The 15,760-nt window shown below is 51.7% G+C and overlaps 1 protein-coding gene across 1 annotated transcript; it reads left to right on the top strand.

Annotated features, from left to right (window-relative positions):
* The first annotated feature begins 9,363 nt into the window (after positions 1 to 9,363).
* On the top strand, positions 9,364 to 15,443 carry LOC119921801 (normal mucosa of esophagus-specific gene 1 protein-like). Its single transcript, XM_038741834.1, has 4 exons — positions 9,364 to 9,399; positions 10,412 to 10,497; positions 13,235 to 13,295; positions 15,375 to 15,443. Exons 1-4 carry the CDS (start codon positions 9,364 to 9,366, stop codon positions 15,441 to 15,443), a joined length of 252 nt encoding a protein of 83 aa, XP_038597762.1.
* Positions 15,444 to 15,760: the final 317 nt, after the last annotated feature.

The raw sequence follows: 15,760 nt of genomic DNA, 5'->3' as shown, positions 1-15,760 counted from the left end.
TGCCTCCATGCCCTTGTCCCCCCGCTTCCTGGAACTAAAAGGGAACTAGGGCTGTCAGGAACAGGAGACAAAGGGACGGGAGGCAGGGGGGGACCAGGGTAGGGTGGAGGGGGGGACCAGGGCCAAGGGGGGCGAATCTAAGTGTGGAGTGGTGGGGAGGGACTAGGGCAGGGAGGCAGAAGCATAACTCGTCCAGTAGATGGTGGACCTGGGCCGGGAGGTAGAGGGGAACCAGGGCCAGGAGGCAGAGGTGTACCTGGGCCAGGAGGCAAATGAGGACCAGGGTCGAGTAGCGGGGGGGACAAGGACGGTAAGGCAGAGGTTTACCTGGACCGAAAGACAGGGGGACCAGGGCCGGGAGGCGCTTAGTACAGTGCTCTGCACACAGTATGTGCTCAATAAATACGATTGAATGAATGAAAAGTAGAGCAGGGCCCGGAGCCACAGAGGAACCAGGGCCAAGAGATAAAGGGGAACCAGGGCAGGGTGGCAGAAGTCGATCAGGGCCAGGTGGCAGAGGGGTACGTATGCCGGGAGACCGCGAGACCAGGACCTGGAGGTAAAGGGGACCCACGTCCGGGATGGAGAGAGAAACAAGGGCCTGGAGGCAGAAGGAGACCAGGGGCGGTTGGCACAGAGTGTCCAGGGCCGGGTGGCAGAGGGGGACCAGTGCAGGGAAGCAGAAGGAGACCAGGGCCAGGAGGCAGAAGGAGACCGGGACAGGAGGCCGAGGGTTTCCTGGACCCGGAGATGAGGGACCAGGGCAGGGAGTCCGAGGGGTACATGGGCTGGGAGACAAAGGGTGACCAGGGCAAAGAAGTGGGGGTGAAAAATACAGGGATGCCGAGGGCGACCAGGGCCTGGAGGCAGAGAGGGATCAGGGCTAGGAGGCAGAGGGGTACTCTGGCCGGAAGACAGGGGAACCAGGGCCGAGAGGCAGAGGGGTACCCTGGCCGGAAGACAGGGGAACCAGGGCCGAGAGGCAGAGAGGGACCAGGGCCGGGAGGCAGACTGGGACCAGGACGGGGTGGCAGAGGGGGACCAGGTCCAAGAAGCAGAGAGGTACCTAGGCCGGGTTACATGGGACCAGGGCCGGGATATAGAGGGGACTCACCCAAGGGCCTGGAGGTAGAAGCAACCAGGGCCGGGAGTCCCAGGGGGACCAGGGCCGGTAAGCACAGAATAACCAGGTCCGGGTGTCGGGGGGACCAGGGCGGGTTTTCAGGGGCGGACCAAGGCAAGGAGGCTGAGGGGTACCTGAACTGGGAGACAGGGAGACCAGTAGAGGGAGGTAGAGGGGTACCTGAGCCAGGAGGCAGATGGGGACCACGGCGGGTTGGCAGGGGGGCATCATGGCGAGGAGGAAGAGGGGTACCTAGGCCAGGAGACAGTGGACCGGGGCCAGGAGGCAGAGGGGAACCTGGTTCTTGAGACTGGGAGACCAGGGCCAGGAGGTAGGGGGAACCCAGGTCCGGGAGGCAGAGGGGGACCAGGGAAGGGAGGCAGTGGGGGACCACGGCCAGGAGGCAGAGGGGTACCTGAGCCGGGAGACACGGGATCAGGGCTGGGAGGGTGAGGGGGACCAGGGACCGGAGGCAGAGGGGTACCTGGGCCATAAGGCAAAAGCGGATCATGGCCGAGAAGCAGTGGGGTCAAGGGCAGCGAGCCAGAGGGGGACCGGTCCTGGAGCCAGAGGGGGCCAGTGCCAGGAGGCAGAGGGGTACTTGGGCCGGCAGACGGGGGGCAGGGTCGGGAGGCAGAGGGTGAGCTGGGCCGGGAAACGGAGACCAGATCCTATGGGCAGATTTGATCCTCTGCTTCCCTGACCTTGTCCCCCAGCTTCTTGGAACTGAAGGGGAACTAGGGCCGTCAGGCACAGGGGAAACAGGGATGGGAGGCAGAGCTGGACCAGCGCAGGTTGGCAGGGTGACCAGGGTAAAGAGGAGGGGGGCGACCAGGGCAGGGAGGCAGAGGGGGACCAGGACCTGGAGGCTGGGGGTGACCTGGGCCGGGAGGCAGAGGGGGACCCGGGCCGGGAAGCATAGGGGGACCTGGGCCGGGAGGCAGCGGAGTAACCGGGCCGGTAGATGGTCGACCGCGGCAGGGAGGTAGAGGGAGACCAGGGCCAGGAGGCACTGGGTACCTGGGCCGGGACGCAAAGGGGGACCAGGGCCGAGAACGGTGGGGGACAAGGTCAGGGAGGCAGAGGGGGACAAGGCCCGTTAAACAGGGGACCAGAGACGGGAGGCAGAGGAGTACCTGGGCCAGGAGACAGGGGAACTGGGGCTGGGAGGCAGAGCGGTACTTGTGTCGGGAGACAGTGGGACTAGGGCTGAGAAGCAGAGGGGAACCAGGGCCGAGAGGCGGGGGGCGACCAGGTCTGAGAGGCAGAGGCGGGCCAGGGCCGCTAAGCAGAGGAGAAGTAAGCATGATGATGGTATTTATTAAGCCCTTACTGTGTGCCAAGCACCGTACCTAAACCCTGGGGTAGATACAAGAAAGTCAAGTTGGACACAGACCCTGTCCCATTCAGATTCATTCATTTAATCGCATTTATTGAGCGCTTACTGTGTGCAGAGCACTGTACTAACCGCTTGGAAAGTACAAGGTGGGAACCTGTAGAGATGGTCCCTATCCAACAGTGGGCTCACAGTCTAGAAGGGGAAGACAGAGAACCAAACAAAACATATTAACAAAGTAAAATGAATACAATAAATAAATAGAGTAATGAATATATACAAACATATATACATATATACAGGTGCTGTGGGGAGGGGAAGGAGGTAAGGCGGGGGGATGGGGAGGAGGAGGAGGGGGAGAGGAAGGAGGGGGCTCAGTCTGGGAAGGCCTCCTGGAGGAGGTGAGGTCTCAGTAGGGTTTTGAAGAGATAGTCTAAATTGGAGAGAGAACGGGAATTTAATCCCCACTTTCCAGATGAGGAATCTCAGGCACAGAGATGTTACGGGAATGTGAGTACCAGCTCTGTTTGATTGTACTCGCCCAAGCACATAGCACAGTGCTCTGCACACAGTAAGTGCTTAGTAAGTACAGTTGCTTAATGAACTTGCCAAAGGTCCTGCAGCGGGCAGGTGGTGGAACTGGGATTAGAACCCAGGGCCTCTTACTCACAGGTCCATGCTCTTTCCTCTAGGCCACACTTTTCCCCTTGCTGCTTACCAATGATTTTTCTCCTAAGGACTGGGCGTTTGTTCATCTTCTCCAATTTTGAGCATTGTCTTTTTTTCCTCAAGATTCAAACATGATCCCATTTTGCTGATGTCAAACGTTCCACTTGTGTATAAGCCAAATGGATTTTACATGACTCAGTGCGACAGTGGATGACACAGTAAGGGCTCAGAAGCTGTTGACCCTGGTTAATGGCTTGAAGAGTGCTTGGTCTCAGTGGGTCTGAAACCCATAATTTGCGGCACGGTATGTCAGGAAGCGGAAAATGATAATAAGAACGATGATATTTATTAAGCGTTTACTGTATGTCCATTACTGTACAAAGCGCTGGAGTAGATAAAAGCTGATCACGTTGAACACAGTCCCTGTCCCACATGGGGCTCACGGTTTTAATTCCAATTTTCCAACTGAGGGAGAAGTCAAGTGACTTGGCCGAGTTCACCCAGCAGACAAATGGGAGCTGGGATTAGAACCCAGGTCCTCCCGACTCCTGGGCCAGGGCTCTATCCACTAGACCGCGCCGCTTCCCATAGGAGGATGGCATGTCGGCGGACATAAGTCTTACAGCGATTGCTCTTTCCTAGGGAAGGCTTTCGATTCTGAAAATCTGCACTGAGAAAACCCCGCTGGGCGAGGACGTATCTTTGGAAAGTTTGGCAGCGCAGAACCACCAGTTCTCCGGAGCCGACCTCAGAAGTGAATTCCCACATGGGGGTCAGTTAGCGCAGGGCTCAGAGCAGAGGAAGTGCTCAAGAAATACTGTGAATTGGAGGAGGTGCCAGCGGGAGAGAGGGGGCCACCCGGGAGAGGATTGAGACAGAGCTCGGGATTCCGGCCTGACTCTGTTCGGATGTCCCGGGAGATCGGAAGTCTTCAGCCTGGACATTAGCTCTCCCTGGATTCCATCTACACCTCCCCCCCGCCCCACTTCCTGCAGGCAGCCATCCCAGGTGAACCAGTGGTTTAGGGGGAAGGTAGTATGCCACCCCGCAAACTCAGCCTTGCCCTTTTTGTTGCCCCTCCCCGACGGCATCTCCCCCTGCCCTAGCCAACCCAACGAACCGGAGAATTCATTTTAGGTTTTGGTTATTTTGGTTCAAATTTCCCAAAGGGCTCAGGAAGCCTGAAGGATATTTGGAGGAGAATCCTGTCATTCTAGACTGTACACTCCTTTTGGGCAGGGAATGTGCCTGCGAATTTGGTTGTCTTGGATTCTCCCAAGTGCTCAGTACAGTGCTTTGCACATAGTAAGTGCTCAATAAATAGAATCGATTTATAGCTTAGCGCACGTCTTTCCGAGGCGAGAGGTCCATGGGGTGTCTCTCTCATGGAGAGTGCACCAGTAGTTACCACTGATTCAATGGTAAATTGGCAGGAAGATGACATTCATTCATTCATTCAATAATTTATTGAGCGCTTAGTATATGCAAAGCACTGTACTAAGCACTTGGGAGAGAGTAAAAAGACACATTTCCCAACCACCTCTCAAGACTGAGTTCTGAGTTTATTATTCTGTAGCTGCTCCCACAGACTTTCTCCTGAAAGTGGGGTAGAAAGACGTTTGACCTCCCCACCTGTTCCATCAAACTATCAGCTTTGCTCGATTCCCTTTAAGGCCGCTTTGCTGGCTCTGCAGGAGAACAGTCTGGAAGCCAGCCCCGTGAAATAGAATCACTTCGTGAGATCCCTAATGTCCGTGTGTCCGTCGATACGGCAGAAAGACTTGGATTTTTATGAAGGCTTATTTAGAAAACAAGAATTATTCTCTGATTTAGAGATGCTGTAAAGACTGCCCATCCATTGTTTGGTCCTGTGGACTGCAACCTCACATTTTGGTGGTTGACGTTTGTATCCGGGCGATGGCCCCGGTGTTCTGGGGCACCGTCCACGTGTTCTTGTATCTGGGAAAGGACAATATTTGCCTGCTTCTTTATAAAGTACCTTTAGTTATCGTTTGACTGAAACATGCCTCTCTTCATTTGAGGAGCCAGAATTCTCAGCCACCATTCAGATAGCAGTAATAATAATAAAAATAATGGTATTTGCTAAGGTAATGGTCAGGGAATGTGTCTGTTTTATTGTTTCGTTGAACTCTCCCAAGCATTTAGAATGGTGTCCTGCACACAGTAAGCACTCAATAAATATGATTAGTTGATTGGCATACTGTGTGCAGAGCACTGTGCTAAGCCCTGGGCAAGAGGACACAGGTGAGACTTGGACAGAGCAAGGGGGTGCTCCATCTGTGGCTCTAGGTCACATTGGGAACAAGTAGGCAAACATTAAAACAGCATCAAGGGCCAGGGACAAATACACAGTGCACAAAATCCAGGTTAAAGATTCTCCCAAGTCTTTTTGGTTTTTTATCATGTTTGTTAATTGCTTTACTACATGTCAAGTGCATTGTTCAAAGCACTAGGGTAGACACAAGATAATCAGGTCGGATACAGTCCGTATCCCACATGGAGCTCACAGTCTTTATCTAAATTTTCCAGATGAGGTGACTGGGTCTTAGTGAAGTGACTTATCCCAGGTCATACAAACAAGGTATTCCAGGTCAGGCAAAGAAGTGGCAGAGTCGGAATTAGAACCTGGGGCCTTATGACTCCCGAGCCCGCGCTCTAACTAGGGGACCACAATCCTGCCCTTGGGAGTTGTCCATGCAACAGGCATGGGAATGTAATTCCACCCAGCACATGTTTAGGCCCGAGTCCCCAGTGTCAGCCACCTCTCCTGGTTGAGGGTTTTTGGGGTTTTCATTTATGGTATTAAGCACTTTTCATTCATTCAATTCTATTTATTGAGTGCTTACTGTGTGCAGAGCACCGTACTAAGCGCTTGGAATGTACAATTCAGCAACAGAGACAATCACTGCCTACAATGGGTTCACAGTCTAGAAGGGGGGAGACAGACATCACAATAAGCAAACAGGCATCAATAGCATCAATATAAATAAATAGAAGTATAGATAAATACACAGAAATAAATAGAATTATAAATATAAACAAACATACAGAAGTGCTGGGGGGGGCAGAGGAAATGGGGGCTTAGTCTGGAAGACCTCCTGGAGAAGGTGAGCTTTCAGTAGGGCTTTGAAAGAGGGAAGGGTGCTGGTTTGGCATATTTGAGGAGGGAGGGCATTCCAGGCCATAGGTAGGGGCAGGGGTCAACGGCGGGACAGGCAAGAACGAGACACAGTGAGAAGGTAAACGGCACCAGAGGAGTGGAGTGTGGGAGCTGGGATGTAGAGGAAGAGAAGGGAGGTGAGGTAGGAGAGGGCGTGGTGATAGAGAGCTTTGAAGCCAATAAGAATTTTTGCTTCATACGAAGGTTGGTGGGCAACCACATACTATGTACCAGGCACTTTACTAAACGCTGGGGTAGGTCCAAGCTGATCAAATCGGACGCAGTCCCTGTCTTGCCTTAACTCACGATCTTCATCTCCATTTTACAGATGAGGTGACCCTGCCAAAGGAAAATGAAGTGACTTACCCAAGGTCACGCAGCAGATTGTTGTATTGTTAACCATATTCATTGAGTGGTTACTATATGTAAACCACTGTGCTAAATGCTTGGGAGAGGACAATATACCATCAAACACATTCCCTGCCTACAACAGAGCTCACGGTGTATAGGGGGAGACAGACATTAATATAAATAGATAGATAAATTGCAGATATGTACATATGTGCCATGGGAAAGGGAGATAGGATGAGTGAAGGAACAAGTATGAGTGGTAAAGAAGGGAGTGGAAGAAAAGGGCTCAGTCAGGGAAAGCTTCCTGGAGGAGATGGGCTTTCGATAAAGCTTTGAAGTGGGGGAGAACAATTATCTGTATGAAAAGAGGAAGGGAGTTTCCAGGCCAGAGATAAGTTGTGGGTGAGAGGTCGGCAGCGAGAGAAATGAGATCGAGGTACAGTGAGAAGGTTAGCAACAGAGGAACAAATTTACAAGCTGGGTTGGAGGATAGTAGCAAGGTGAGGTAGGAGGGGGCTAGGCGATTAAGTGCTTTAAAACCAATGTTGAGTTTTTGTTTGCTGCGGAGGTAGATGGGCAACCACTAGGGTTTCTAGTGGGGAAACAAGATCTGAATGTTTTTGAAGTAAAATGATTTGGAGAGCAGAATGGTGTATGGACTGGAGTGGACAGAGACAGGAGGCAGGGGGGTCAGCAAGGAGGCTGATACAGTAATCTAGGCGGGCTAAGATAAGTGCTTGTATTAACGTGGTAGTTTGGCTGGAGAGGAAGGGTGACTTTTGGCAAGGTTGGGAAGGTAGAACAGACAGGAGTTAGTGATGACTTGAATACATGGGTGGAATGAGAGAGGAGTCAAGGATAATAACAAGGTTATGGGCTTGAGAGACAGGAAGGATGGTGGTGCCGTCGGCAGCGATGGTAAAGTGAGCAGGAGGACAGTGTTCGTGGGGGAAGAAAAGTTCAGTTTTAACCATATTAAGTTTGAGGTGACAAGAGGACATCCTTGAAGTAAGGAGGAAATGTAACACTGCAGAGAAGGAGCGAGATCAGGGCATGTCAGTAACATCCCTAAGGCAGCCATCTGAGGCAGACTTGTTACACCCTGCCATGATGGTGGCGGCAGCCCCTGAAGGCTCAGCCTTGTGGGAAATGATGCTAATCATTATGGTATTTATTAAGCGCTAAAACTTTGCCAGGTATTGTTCTAAGTGCCGGGGTAGACACAAATTAATCAAGTTGGACACAATCACTGTTCCCCGTGTGGCTCACAGCCTTAATTCCCATTTTACAGATGAGTGAACCGAGGCCCAGAGAAGTGAAGTGACTTGGCCAAGGTCCCGCAGCAGACAGGTGGCAGAGCCGCGATTAGAACCCAGGTCCTCGTAACTCCCAGGCCCAGGCTCTACCCACTAAACCATGTTGCTACTGCCCCTCCCTCCTGTACTCAAGATGCCACGCCCTGGGCGTACAGCTGTCCAAACGCTACCACTTGTGACTTGCTAACCTCAGGTAGCATCCGTTGTTGGGTAGGGACCGTCTCTATATGTTGCCGACTTGTACTTCCCAAGCGCTTAGTACAGTGCTGTGCACACAATAAGCGCTCAATAAATACGATTGAATGAATGAAGAGCCACCCCTGTTGGGAACACTCCTTAATCAACGGCACTCATTTCATTCATTCATTCAATCGTATTTATTGAGCTCTTATTGTGCGCAGAGCACTGTACTGAACGCTTGGGAGAGGACAGTAGACAATAGGGCACGGGCTTGGGAATCAGAAGGACATGGGTCCTAATCCCAGCTCTGCCATTTACCTGCTGCGCGATTTTGGGGAAGTCACTTCGCTTCACTGAGCATCAGTTCCCTCATCTGTAAAATAGGGATTCAACAGATGGACTGTGTCCAAACTAATGACCTTGTATCTACTTCAGCGCTTAGAACAGGGCCTGACACAAAGTGCTTATAAATGCCATTTTAACACAAATATAGTAAAGAGAGACTAGAGCTCTAATCCCAGCTCTGCCAGTGGCCTGATCTCTGTGACCTTGGAAAAGTCTTCTCTTACTTTCTTCATCTCCTTCCCTATTAATTAATTAATGTAGTTTTAGTTATGGTACTTGTTGAGCACTTACGCTGTTCTAACCATTGAGGTAGGTACAGACCTCCCCCCGACCTGTCTGCCCTGCCCTCAGCATCCCTTTTCAAAGACCACCCTCTCTCCTTTCTTCCTCCTTAAAGGTATTTTGTTAAGCACTTACAATGTGCCAAGCACTGTTCCGAAAGCTGGGGTTGATACATAGTAATCAGGTTGTCCCACTTGGGGCTCACATCTTAATCCCCATTTTACAGATGAGGTCACTGAGGCACAAAGAAGATAAGTGGCTTGCCCAAGCTCACACAGCAGACAAGTGGCAGAGTTGGGATTAGAACCCTTGGCCTTCTGACTCCCAAGCCCATGCTCTTTCCACTGTCACGCTGATTTCCTCTCTTCTCCCTCTTTTACTTCTCCCCTTCTTCCTCTCTCATTGCTCCGTCTTGCTCCTCTCACTCCTCTGCCCCTCTCTTTCTCCCTGCCCCTCCCTCGCTCCTGCCCCTCTCCCTCGCTCCTGGACCCACTCCCCCTGCTCCCCTGGGGGCCACCTGTGTCAGCCCGTCCTGACCAGACTCTCCCCTGCCTGCTTGCTCCCTCATAGGCTGGTCACCATGGGCATCTTCCAATTCCTGATGAAGAAGAAAGAGGTCGGCAGTCTTCCCCTCCCTCGGCCCCATCCCCACTTCCCCCTGCCCCCGTCTGTTCCTTCGACTTACCTTATCTCCTCCCTTCTACTCCCCCCAACCCCGACATCCCTATTTTCTCCCTACTTCCTTTGCCTCCCTGCGACCCCCACCTCCCTCTTCCCAAATCTCTCCCCTGCAACTACCTTAACCTTCTTTCCTTTCCTCCTCCTCTGCTCCTCCTCCGCTCCCTGCTACACCTACCTCCGTCCCCCACCTCTTTCTCCCCCAGTCTCTTTCCCCTGCTACCCCTTCCCTTGCCTCTTCCTCCCACTTCTTCCCCCGTTCCCTCCCCATCTCCATCCACCTCCTCCCTCCACCTACTTCTCCCCAAACACCTCCCCCATGTTCTCTTACCATCTCCTTCCCTGTTAACCCTACCTCCTTTCCCCGACTTCCTCCACCCCATTTTCACTCCCCCACTTTCCCTCATTTCCTCCTCTTTTACCCCTACCTTTTTCCAACTTCTTTATTCCCTTCCTCTTCCCCATCTCCTTCCCCTACCTCCTTCTCCCCCATTTCCTCCCCCTGCTACCCTAACCCCTTCCTCCACATCCTCTTCCCATTTCCTCCTCTGCTACTCCTACCTCCTTCCCCCACTTTTTCCTCCCCATCTCCTCCCCCTGGCTATGCCTATTACCTCCCCCCACTTACTCCTCCCCATCTTCTACCCCTACTCTCCCCCATTTTTCTCCTTGGCTACTCTTAACTCCTTTCTTCCCACTTCTTTCTTCCCCCATCTCCTCCCATCGCCTCTTCCCACCTCCTTCTCCCCTAATCTCTTCCCCTCTCTATCCCTCCCTCCTCCCCAATCTCCTCCCTGTTACCCCTATCTCCCCACACCCACCCCGGTTCCTTTCTTCCCTCAATATCCTCCGCCCTGCCACCCTTCCCCCTCCCCAGCCCAGCTCCCCTAGGGCCACCTGACACCTGACCCCGGACTCTGACCGCCATCTGTGCCTTGGCTGCTCCCCAGCTCATCCCACTGGCCACCATCGTCACCATCGCCGGGTTGGGAGCCATTTCCGTGTCCGTGTACTCTCTCTTCAAGATGGCTGTCATGTGAGTAGCAGGCCACAAGACATGTCCGGCAGTCAATCCATCAATCGATCAGTCGGTGGCATTTATTGAGCACTCACTGGGTGCAGAGCACTGTACTAGTCCTCGGGAGACTACAGTAGAACAAAGTAACAGACACACTCCCTACCCACGGTGAGCTTACAGTCTAGAGAGGGAGGCAGACAAGTATGAAAAGTGACAAAGTGTAGGGATAGAAACCTAAGTGCTTTGGAATAGGGATGGGGTGAGTATCAGTGGCTTAAGGGGCATTCATACAGCAACTACTATCCCTGCCTTCAAATCCTTATTGGAGGCACATCTCCTCCAGGAAGCCTACCCCAACTAAACCCTCCTCTTCTCCCACTCCCTTCTGCATCTCCCTGACCTGCCCCTTTATTCATCACCCAACCCCCACAACTAGCTCCACAGCAGGGAGGTACATATCTGTAATTTATTTCTAATTAATGTCTGTCTCTCCTTCTAGACTGTAAGCTTGTTTTGTAGGGAGAGAATGCGTATGCTAATTCTGTCGTACTGGGCTCTCCCAAGCACTTAGTACAGTGTTCTGCATACAGTAAGTGTTTAATTAATACCGCTAATTGATTGATTGATTCATTTCCTGTTCAGGGCTGCTGTGGTTTGGTGGGGTTGAAGGAGAGTACAACATAATTAAATCAATCAATGGTATGATCAATCAATTAAAGAGCATTTGCTGTGTGCGGAGCACTGTACTGTTTGGGATTATAACAAAACAATACAGTCTATCAATCAATGGTATTTATCAAGCACTTACTGTATGCAGAGAACTGCACTAAGTGTTTGGGAGAGTACAATAAACAGAATCGGTAGACATGGTCCCTGCCCACACAGGGCTTCCAGTCTAGAAACAAGCTAACAATCAATGCTATCGATTGGGTTCTCTCTGTGTGCAGAGCACTGCATTAAGTGCTTTCGCGAGTACAATAGAACAGATTTGGTAGACACGGTTTCTGCCCACAACAAGCTTAGAGTCTAGACACGAGTTTACAAACAATGGTACTTACTGATCTCTTACTGTGTGCAGAGCACTGCACTAAGCGCTTGGACGAGTACAATATAACAGAGTTGATAGCATCCTTTCTCCCCTCCTTAACTTCCATCTTCAACCGCTCACTCTCCACTGGTTCCTTCCCCTCTGCCTTCAAATATGCCCATGTCTCTCCCATCCTGTAAAAACCCTCTCTTGACCCCACCTCACCTTCTAGTTATCTCCCTATATCCCTCCTACCATTCCTTTCCAAACTCCTTGAACGAGTTGTCTATACGTGCTGTCTAGAATTCCTCAACAACAACGCTCTCCTCGACCCCCTCCAGTCTGGCTTCCGTCCCCTACATTCCACGGAAACTGCCCTCTCAAAGGTCACCAATAACCTCCTGCTTGCCAAATCCAACGGCTCATACTCTGTCCTAATCCTCCTCGACCTCTCAGCTGCCTTCGACACTGTGGACCACTCTCTTCTCCTCAACACGCTATCTGACCTTGGCTTCACTGACTTCGTCCTCTCCTGGTTCTCCTCTTATCACTCCGGTCGTTCTTTCTCAGTCTCTTTTGCAGGCTCCTCCTCCCCCTCCCATCCTCTTACTGTGGGGGTTCCCCAAGGTTCAATGCTTGGTCCTCTTCTGTTCTCGATCAACACTCACTCTCTTGGTGACCTCATTCGCTCCCACGGCTTCAGCTATCATCTCTACGCTGATGACACCCAGATCTACATCTCTGCCCCTGCTCTCTCGCGCTCTCTCCAGGCTCGCATCTCCTCCTGCCTTCAAGACATCTCCATCTGGATGTCTGCCCGCCACCTAAAGCTCAACATGTCGAAGACTGAACTCCTTGTCTTCCCTCCCAAACCTTGCCCTCTCCCTGACTTTCCCAACTCTGTTGACGGCACTACCATCCTTCCCGTCTCACAAGCCCGCAACCTTGGTGTCATCCTCGACTCCGCTCTCTCATTCATCCCTCACATCCAAGCCGTCACCAAAACCTGCCGGTCTCAGCTCCGCAACATTGCCAAGATGCGCCCTTTCCTCTCCATCCATACCGCTACCCTGCTCATTCAAGCGCTCATCCTATCCCGTCTGGATTACTGCACCAGCCTTCTCTCTGATCTCCCATCCTCGTGTCTCTCTCCACTTCAATCCATACTTCATGCTGCTGCCCGGATTATCTTTGTCCAGAAACGCTCTGGGCATATTACTCCCCCTTCAAAAATCTCCGATGGCTACCAATCAATCTGCGCATCAGGCAGAAACTCCTCACACTGGGCTTCAAGGCTGTCCATCACCTCGCCCCCTCCTACCTCACCTCCCTTCTCTCCTTCTACAGCCCACCCCGCACCCTCCGCTCCTCTGCTGCTAGTCTCCTCACCGTACCTCGTTTTCGCCTGTCCCGCCATCGACCCCCGGCCCACGTCATCCCCCGGGCCTGGAATGCCCTCCCTCTGCTCATCCGCCAAGCTAGCTCTCTTCCTCCCTTCAAGGCCCTACTGAGAGCTCACCTCTTCCAGGAGGTCTTCCCAGACTGAGCCCCTTCCTTCCTCTCACCCTCGTCCCCCTGTCCATCCCCCCATCTTACCTCACGTTCCCTGTCCCCAGTGAGCTTCCAGTCTTGGGGTGGGGGGCTGATGGGAAGTTCAGAAATGTCATTTTCAGGGGTACACCACAACTGCTTAGCGTCTTTCCTAACGGATGCCATCTTGGGATTCAGCCTCAACAGGTCCAAAAATCCAGAGCCATGGGAGAACGTGGATCCTACCCAGCCTCAAAAGGTAGAGGGCCCACCTCCGCCCCTTCTTCTGAAGGGCCCCTCCGTCCCCCGCTGAACAATGGCAGGCTCCTTGACCTGATGACATTGGTCCTGAGCCCAATCGTCTCAGAGGAGCAGCTGCTTGCAGCCTCCCTGCCCTTCCCTTCCCTGCCCTCTGGGCCCCGGGAAGAGGGGCATTGGTGCCAGTTCTCGGTGTGTGGGTGGGGAAGGGAGGAAGCACGGGGGAATTTGGGCAGGGTGGGCCGGTCAACGTGGGAGAGCAGGTGGTCCGGAAAGGCCGTCTCCTGGATCTTTATGATCCTAGTCTGACCCAGGGATGAGGAGGGACACTGTTGGAGTGAAACAACCATTTTGCTTTTGTTTTTTATGGTATTTGTAAAGCGCACACTACGGACCAGGCACTGTACTAAGCATTGGAGTACATAGAAGCTAATAATAATACGCTTACTATGTGTCAGGCACCGTACTAAACATCAGCATAGATACAACCTAATCAGGTTGGACACATCCATGTCCCACGTGGGGCTCACAGTCTTAATTCCTATTTTACAGATGAGAGAACCGAGGCACAGAAAAGCAAATGGACTTTTTTAATGCTATTTGTTAAGTGCTTATTCAGTGCCAGGAACTGTACAAAGCGCTGGGGTAGATACAAGCAAATCTGGTTGAACACAGTCCCTGTCCCACATGGGACACGCAGTCATTCATTCATTCATTCAATCATATGTATTGAGCGCTTACTGTTTGCAGAGCACTGTACTAAGCGCTTGGGAAGTACAAGTTGGCAACATATAGTGACGGTCCCTACCCAACATTGGGCTCACAGTCTAGAAGGGGGAGACGGAGAACAAAACAAAACAAATTAACAAAATAAAATAAATAGAATATGTATAAGTAAAATAAATTAATAGAGTAATAAATATGTAAAAGCATATATAAATATATACAGGTGCTGTGGGAAGGGAAGGAGGTAAGGCGGGGGGATGGAGAAGAGGAGTAGGGGGAGAGGAAGGAGGGGGCTCAGTCTGGGAAGGACTCCTGGAGGAGGTGAGCTCTCTGCAGGGCCTTGAAGGGAGGAAGAGAGCTAGCTTGGCGGATGTGCGGAGGGAGGCCATTCCAGGCCAGGAGGATGACGTGGGCCGGGGGTCGAAGGCAGGACAGGCGAGAACAAGGCACAGTGAGGAGATTAGTGGCAGAGGAGCGAAGGGTGCAGGCTAGGCTGTAGAAAGAGAGAAGGTAGGTGAGGTAGGAGGGGGCGAGGTGATGGAGAGACTTGGAGCCAAAGGTGAGGAGTTTCTGCCTGATGCAGTCTTAGTCCCAATTTTACAAATGAGGGAACTGAGGCACAGAGAGGTGAAGGAACTTTTCTTAATGGCATTTGTTAAGCACTTACTAGGTGCCAGGCACTTGTTCTAAGCACTGGGGTAGATACAAGGTAATCTGATGGACACAGTCCCAGTCCCACATGGGGTTCACGGTCATGGTGTTCACGGTCTTAATCACTATTTTACGGATGAGGTAACTGAGGCCCAGAGAAGTGAAGTGACTTGCCCAAGGTCACCAAGCAGACAAGGGGCAGAGCCAGGATCAGAACCCATAAATTTCTGATCCCCAGGCCCATGCTCTGTCCACTAGGACACGCTGTCACAGTCCCTGTCCTACATAGAGCAGAGATCAATTTTCTGGGTGGAAATCAAGGGAAATCACTTTCTATTCACTTATCAATCAGCAATATTTCCCAAGCACCTACTTTCTGCAGAACAGTATACAAAATACCCGGGAAAGGACAATAATGTTAATAAATACCATTCCTGCCCTCAGTCAGTCAATCAGTTCGTGTTTGTTGCACACTTACTTTGTGCAGAGCACTGTACTAAGCACCTGGGAGAGTACAACATAATATAACAGAAACGTTCCCTGCCCACAGTGAGCTTGCAGTCTAGCAGGGGAGGCAGAGATGAATAGAAATAAATAAATGACGGATATGGACATAAGGAGCTTAGGAAGCTTAGGATCTAGCAGAATGTATTCTCCAGGGTTGCGGTTCCTGGAACACAGGTTTTGCCTCTCTGCTCTGCACTTACGCTCGATTAACCAGCAGTGGAAAACCATCGAGGAACTGCAGAAGGTGAGAAGGCTAACCAAGTGACCAAGTGACCAAGTGAACGAGCCACCAGCCCCCACCCCTCGGGAATTCAGAGGAATCACCTCTGCGCAAATTCCCTTTCCGAACCAGCGCACGGAGATCAATCAATCAATCGTATTTATTGAGAGTTTACTGTGCGCAGAGCACTGTACTAAGCGCTTGGGAAGTACAAGTTGGCAACATATAGGGACAGTCCCTACCCAACAGTGGGCTCACAGTCTAGAAGGGGGAGACAGGGAACAAAACCAAACATATTAACAAAAGAAAATAAATAGAATAGATATGTACAAGTAAAATAAATAAATAGAGTAATAAATATG

This window comes from Tachyglossus aculeatus, unplaced genomic scaffold (genome assembly GCF_015852505.1).
Source record: "Tachyglossus aculeatus isolate mTacAcu1 unplaced genomic scaffold, mTacAcu1.pri SUPER_30, whole genome shotgun sequence".
Taxonomy (NCBI): Eukaryota; Metazoa; Chordata; class Mammalia; order Monotremata; family Tachyglossidae; genus Tachyglossus; species Tachyglossus aculeatus.
The sequence above is the reverse complement of the archived record's forward strand: the minus strand, read 5'-3'. Positions and strand labels throughout refer to the sequence as shown.